Source organism: Perca flavescens, chromosome 1 (assembly GCF_004354835.1).
Source record: "Perca flavescens isolate YP-PL-M2 chromosome 1, PFLA_1.0, whole genome shotgun sequence".
In the NCBI taxonomy this organism is placed as follows: Eukaryota; Metazoa; Chordata; class Actinopteri; order Perciformes; family Percidae; genus Perca; species Perca flavescens.
Genome location: NC_041331.1, coordinates 25,849,724 through 25,856,962, shown reverse-complemented (window position 1 = coordinate 25,856,962; position 7,239 = coordinate 25,849,724). Strand labels below are relative to the sequence as shown.

The 7,239-nt window shown below is 39.2% G+C and overlaps 1 protein-coding gene across 1 annotated transcript; it reads right to left on the bottom strand.

Moving 5' to 3' along the window:
- Window positions 1-268: 268 nt before the first annotated feature.
- On the bottom strand, window positions 269-7,037 carry slc38a8b (solute carrier family 38 member 8b). Its single transcript, XM_028583769.1, has 10 exons — window positions 6,686-7,037; window positions 5,877-6,075; window positions 4,477-4,633; window positions 4,288-4,392; window positions 4,076-4,133; window positions 2,284-2,398; window positions 2,051-2,198; window positions 1,739-1,941; window positions 1,456-1,507; window positions 269-704 (listed from the first exon to the last, which is right to left on the bottom strand). Exons 1-10 carry the CDS (start codon window positions 6,872-6,874, stop codon window positions 602-604), a joined length of 1,329 nt encoding a protein of 442 aa, XP_028439570.1. The 5' UTR covers window positions 6,875-7,037; the 3' UTR covers window positions 269-601.
- Window positions 7,038-7,239: the final 202 nt, after the last annotated feature.

Below are 7,239 nucleotides of genomic sequence, written 5' to 3'. Positions count from 1 at the left end.
CTTGCTTAGTTGATATAAACTCTCTTGTCAAAATGATCCCTCGGACCAAAATAACAGTGATAACAACTGTTTTTTCTCGTTTGTGTTTCCAATATGCAGTTCCACACGTATGACTATGCAGATAAATAAATAATGCTTCAGTAGTGCAACACTGCCCCCTGGCAGGGTGTGAAAGTACAGATGAAGACTCAAAGAGGCAACACTTATTAGTGATTTCTCATTTAATATACTATAAGTATATTATTGGCAGACCAAATTAAATATTAAAACAGATACATATATTCAAACAATATTACTTCTACACATACTTAGCAATTAAATACCTAATGATGCATTCTTCTCTTTGACATTATATACTTGTCCATTAACAATCAATTAAAATCCAATATTCCAATAATCCAATCATACACACATAAATATTACATTCTCACATAGTAAATATATTCTATATCCAGTTTGTGTAAAACCTTGATAAGGATCATATGTACAACTAAAAACCACCTTTACAAATGCAACTTTCAGTTGTGCAAAAAGTGCTGCAAAGTCACAGTGAAGCAGCTGCTGCAGATAATGTAGTGGTGATATGATAACTGTGTGAAATTCAGAATTTGTGGCAAAGCTCCATGACAGCGATGGTTGTGCTCTGTCCGAAGATAAAGGCTCCAACTACAATGGTTATGACTCCCCAAACTGTTAAAATCACCCTGCAATGTAAGAAATCAGGCACATCAAGAAAAAGACCAGTACTGATGTCTTTTAACAGCAAGTTATTAGGCTTAACATTAATTAATAATTATTTATCATTATTTCCTTTATTCAAACATCTTCATGTTATAACACAATGGATCAAATCTACTCTGGAAAGGAATGCCCATAGAGGCCTTCATTTTCTTCAAAGACAAGCCATTTGTACAAAATATGAGACACTTTTCTTTCTTCCTTTCTTTCTTTGGAGACAACGCAGTCCAGTTCAACTTGCATAGTGATGACTGATCAGCATACACTGTTGTGGACTGTTAACTTGCATCTCTTTTGTAATATTTACTCTGCAGGACGTGACATCTTGCCATGTTTGTATGACCAGCAACAGTTTTTTATGTAACCCCCTTCTTAATAATTTTCTAGGAATGTCACGGAAAAAGTAATATGGTACTAATTATAGAGAAAATAATAATTATACCCAGGTAAATATTCATTAATAACACATTCATTATCTGTCGGCTGTGAAGTGACTAAAATACTCTCTTGGTTACACCAGCAGTTGGAATTAATTCACTGGAAGTGTATCAGTTAACCACACGTCTCTATTGTCCCTATAATTTGCACCAATTAAATGATTATTACGAGGAACATTCTCTCTTTCTTGGAAATTATTAAATAATTCAGAAAAGTATGGACCTGTAAAATAAAGCATTCTCATTAAACTCTCATACAAGTCTGTAAGTTCTCACTCACCTGACTCTTGGAGACACAGATTCCGTTTGCATTGTGAACACTAAGCAAAGACCTGCAACACACACAAACATACACTGCCAGGTTACCTTACTGTGTCACGATTATGGGTTTAGTTGTATAGCACCTTCCATACAGGTTAGTCCTATTCAAAGAGATTGACAGAAGACTGACAAGCTAATAATAAAATAGATTGAATAAATGAACAATGTAAGCCATACATTATACATTATGTCATTACAAACACAGATACATACACATATTAAAGTTAAGGTTGTTTACATACCAGGAAAAATAAAGATGAAGAAGGCACTGATTCCTCCAATGACACTGATGACATCCCCCATGTCAGGGACAAACATGGCAATGAGAAGAGTGATGGTGATCCAGATCACCGTGAGAACAACTCTGCAGCGACTCTCAAATGAATGAGTGACGATTCCCAAACGACGTCTTTGAATACGCAGCGTCAGGTTCAGGATGACAGATCTGTTCCACACACACACACACACACACACACACACACATTCATACAACATGTTGAAACACACACAAAAGCCCACACAAGACAAAACAAAGCAACTCTGGTGTCGCTCACCTCCCCAGAAGAAGAATAATAGGATAAATGGTGATGATTGATATTCCAAAAAGTAGTCTGGAAATGATTATGACCACATCATCTCCTGGATATGACATCAAAATATCGGAGGCAACCGCCCGTCCGAACGTCAAGAAGCCATACACACCTGGAGATAGAGAGACTGAACGTGTTGATCGGCTTTTATGTAAGCACATAATGCTCGGAGGTTGACGTTTTAGAGGTGAACTCACCGGTTAGGGTGTAGATGAGTAAACAGAAAAACATGGAGACCACAGAGATGACCACCCAGTGGAAGAGCTTCTGGTTCTCCATGCTGCTGTAGATGGCGATACAGGCTTCATGGCACTGCAAACACACACAAACTGATAATTAACATTAGTTTCCGGGGATCAGAGATAGTTACTTTGTTTTTCCTCTGTATGTCCTATTTAGGTATCCAGAGTCATGGTTGCTTTTTGTAGTTTTTTGAGAGTATCTTGTAACATTGATTATCTCAATACATGGATTTCTATGGGATTCATGTATTGACATCTGTCTCATGTGCAATCAGGAGTTAGTCAAAAGTTTAATATGGTCTTATTTTCTTATAAGTTTATTAGCATCTTTACAAATGCAGAAATTATAATACATAGTTAAGTTGGGCCAGTTAGCCATCTTTGCATAAGGTTAGAAAGAGTATTTCCCTACTTGCTACTCATCTAATAGACATTCAGCAAGTGAGCTAACCAAGGCTAAGCTCACATTAAGATGTCCTTATTGTGACATCAGACAACATTCAGACAAAGTGGAAAAAATTGTACAGTTCCCCAAAAATCAACATATTGCTCTAGTATGCACTAACAGTGCACTGGCATTAACAACTTCATATGTGGAAATTATCTAATAGTGTTTTTTTTCAGTGTATAGACAGGAGGGATTGGGGAGAGAGAGAGAGAGAGAGAGAGAGAGAGAGAGAGAGGTATGATACGCAGCAGCCGGCAGGAATTGAACCGTGGACATAGGGATTATGCAGTATTAGGGGTGGGAATCACCAGAGGCCTCACGATACGTTATAATCACGATATTTATGTCACAATACCATATTATTGTGATTTTAAACATATTGCAATATTCTGCGATATAATGCTATTTATTACCTTTTTTTCCAACTTTAAATTTTTCCCAATTTCAAATGATGTCCCCAAAAGGAAACTTTGTCAACATCTAAAAAGATAAATGTCTCTGTTTGTTCATCTCACTTCAATTTTATTGCTGCAAAATGCAGACAAACTGACCAACACATATATAATAATAGATTGATACTTGGCGTCTGTGTATCGATACAGTACTGCCACGGAATATATCACCATACTATGCTGTATTGATTTTGTCCCCCACCCCTATGCAGTATGCACCTTTACCATAAGGCCTTCCTTTTTAATTTATCATTTACTTTTTTTCTGTCATTTTCCTGTTCCTAGCATTGACAATGAAAAGCAGATAAAAAATAAATTAAAAAAAAGAAGCAAATTCTGAAGTGCACATAGCAATAAATGGTATCACAGATCAACCAACAATAACCCGAAATATTGTCATTAGAAAAAAAGACAAAAAGCTAATATGTGGAATGCAAATAAATGTGACTTGCATCCAAAATCAGTGTCAGATTTAATGTTTGCATTTTGGTTTGTTTTTCTTGCTTTTGCTACCCATTTAAGTGTTACTTTGCATTTCTAAGTTGGGCATTTGCATGTATTGCTCAAAAAGTCAGAAACTTATATTATGACAGGTAAACTTGGAAGAGAGCAAAGACCTCCGATGCTATTAGCATTCAGACCAAAGCACTACAGACAGTAAAAATAAAAAATATTTCCTCATGCTCCACATGCTTGTTCGGGTGTCTGTTATTGTTGGTTGGTTTGTAATTTTACATTTCTTTGTGTTTTCTTATTTGGACAATATTAAGTCTATATTAAACCACTTGAATGTTAAGCATCACACTGACTACTGTCAGACTTAAAACCAGCCTGAAGGTGATCTTACCTGGAAGCCAAAGCAGATGGTCGGCACAACACTGAACATTGAACCCCACGAACTTACACTGAAAAACACACACACACACACACACACACACACACACACACACACACACACACACACACACTTTTTACTGATGCACACAAAACAACAGCTGTATAAAATGAGAAGCCAATGATAGACACACACATGCATCCATCAAGAACAGTGTTACTGACCCTTGGCTGTGCTCTGGAGTTGTTATAGCAACGTGGCTCTCCATCAGGTAATACTTGACAATCACTGCCACACACAGATACGTAGCAGCCAGCGTCCCCAACACACTGGCATGAGGTGAAAACAGTTAAATCACATAACAATTTACACTCAGCTGGATGTCATTCTGATCACAGATAAGTGCCGTATACCTTGTGTATTTCTGAATGCCAATTTCTTTTGGGATGGACAGGGGTAGGATGATGAAGAGGCACATGATGAAGAGGGCAAATCGTTGGTCGGTGTACCAGTGATACGGCATCTCTCCCTCACTGGACCCAGTCACTGCCTGATAAAAAGAAATACACACTGGAAGGAGAACAAACCAGAGTCAAAAGTCATAATTTATCTGCTGCAACATGAAGACATAAGAATAGTAGTAATATAATAGTGTGCATGCTCACCAAATCATGTACAGGTGTATTAACATTTTGTATGCTGCTAAACAGTCTGGTTTATGTTATTTTAATGACTGAAACTTTAACGTTGGTGGATTAACATAAAGTATAAAAACAGAACCTTTATAAAGCACTTTATCTTACTACAGTAAAGTGCCCGTCCATCTGATCTGTGCTCTGTGCAGAATTTCTTATCAAATTGATTTTTTAAGGGGTGTGTTTGTAAATCCAATCAAATGCTCTGTTGTCAAAATGACAAAGGAAACAAAAGGGTAACATTTCCACTCCCAGTCACATGTTTTAACTTAATTCTAGCTAGAATGGAAATTAAAGTGCGGATGATTTGTGATCTGAGAGAGATTCATTTTTTGACATTGGAAATGGCTGTTAAATTTATCACAAACTCAGGTACCTTGATAACATGAAAACATGAAAACATTGTGCTTCAACACAGGCACAAATCATTTTATTATTTATGACAGATGATTGTGCCATAACAGCTGTTTAGTGTGTACTAGTCTCGCATTGCCAAACCTATCTCCACAGCGCTGTGTCAGTGCTGGAGTATGATCTGGCTACACTGCTTTTCTATTCTGGCTTGTTCGTATTTCTTTAAACCAATAACAATCGCCCTGGTCGGCGCTAAGCCCTGGATGCAGCGACGGTGCCCTCGCAAAATAGTTAGCGGAGATAGTGGAAGGGGAGGGACGTCAGGCTTTATCCCAGCAGTGTGCATCCGGTAAGCCAGAGTAAGTGTGGACAAAAGTTAAGAGACAAAGCAGGTGTTATACAGAATAGAACATTAAGTCAGTAACTTACATGGTTGGAGATGTAATATTTGTAATAAGATGCAGTTGCCTGTAATCTACAGACCTTTAAATAAACTCTAAATCTTCATAAGACCTTTTTATTATCACTTAGAAAGGAAATTAATACCTGTTTAACGGCCATACTGTCCAAAGTAGTCGGGACAATGTGGCCCATAGTTACATAGTCCACAAAAAAGGATTGAACAGCTTAGAATACTTTTATTTTTTTTTTACAAGGTGAGGGGGAAATAAAAGTAGTAGCCTGTAAACTAGCCATTGACCTAGTGGTCCATTGTAAGTAACGAGAGAGCCTACATCGTGAAAATAACTTTATTCAGCACTTACATTTCTCCAGCTGGTCCTGCACCACCACTAGGAAGGCGACACATATCATGAAGAGGTTGAAGCAAAAACAGACTTCACAGAGTTGACCCACAGCTCCTCCACACACCTCTCTCACCACGTCCTGATACGTCTTCTGTCTGCTGACTGATGAGGCGTAGCCAAGGATGACCAAACCACTGATGAGGAAGACCAGTGAAACCTGAAGGGCACACACACACCATGAATGGATTATTAGACAATGGGGCCCCGGAGGGCACATGTTGAAAGTTATATTTTCATGGAGCAAAGATTATTCTGCTTATTTTAATGTCAGTTAACTTTATTTTGTAGCTGTATTACAGGGGAAATAAACAGGAAAGGGATGTCAATGGGATCAGAGGATTCCCCTAATCTCTTGGGCCCCTGGGCCCATTCTTGGAAAGTCCTAATGTAAATCCATCCATCCATGCCACACACACACACACACACACACACACACACACACGTTTTGCTGCAGTGCAATGGAAGTTCAGGTCCTCACCTAAAATGGAAGCTTCATTAGAGTTCACCTGTGAAAAAGATGTGCCTCTTTCACACCAGGGAGAAACTGAGGGGTGGGGAGTCTATACATGCACAGTCTGTAGGCTAACTGCCAAACCAACCCCCCAAAAGCCACTGAAGAGCCTATAGGTCATTCATTCACAATAATCCCATAAAAGTAGGCTGTTGTAGGCTATGTATTCATGCTGGTGTTGTAGCTATGTGCACAGTAACACTTTCTCTAAACAAACAACAGCCGTTGCTAAATGTTGCAGATGTTTGATCCTCACCAGCTCCACACTGACGGCGGTGGTCACTCCTCCCGACTTTTGGAAAGCCCAGGGGAAGTTAAGCAGTCCGGCTCCCAGCGCAGACTTGAGCATGATGAACACCGCGCCGAACGAGCCGAGCCGCGGCGGGTCCGCGTGAGACGCAGACCGGGCCAGCAGGCTGATGCTCTCCCGGGCCAGTTCCTCCATGATCCTGAACAAAGCTCCGAGACTCACAACACCGGGAGGAGAAGCTTTAACTGACACTTTTCAAGAAATATTTTCAACACAACTAACTCTTCCAAAGTAGTCCAGCTATTTGGTTCATTCTTCTGAGTAAGTAAACCTGCAGAGTGGGCAACCACGCAAATATATATCCTACACCCACACACGCACACCGCGCACACACGACTCACGTGGTCTAATTACACATTTTGACTATTAAACATTTCACTCTAAGGTGACACATTTGTCACTAAAGTGAGTATGTTTGCTGATCTCTCTCTCTCTCTCTCTCGCTCTCTCTCTCTCTCTCTCTCTCTCTCTCTCTTTAGTTTGTCTTTAATGTGTTAGTG

Excerpts from the sequence above, each read along its gene's own strand:
- slc38a8b (XM_028583769.1), bottom strand. The coding sequence starts at position 6,874 with ATGGAGGAACTGGCCCGGGAGAGCATCAGCCTGCTGGCCCGGTCTGCG. Across the intron at positions 6,076-6,685 it reads CCGCCGTCAGTGTGGAGCTG|GTTTCACTGGTCTTCCTCAT; the intron begins GTGAGGATCAAA and ends TGTGCCCTTCAG. Across the intron at positions 4,134-4,287 it reads ACTCCAGAGCACAGCCAAGG|TGTAAGTTCGTGGGGTTCAA; the intron begins GTCAGTAACACT and ends TGTGTTTTTCAG.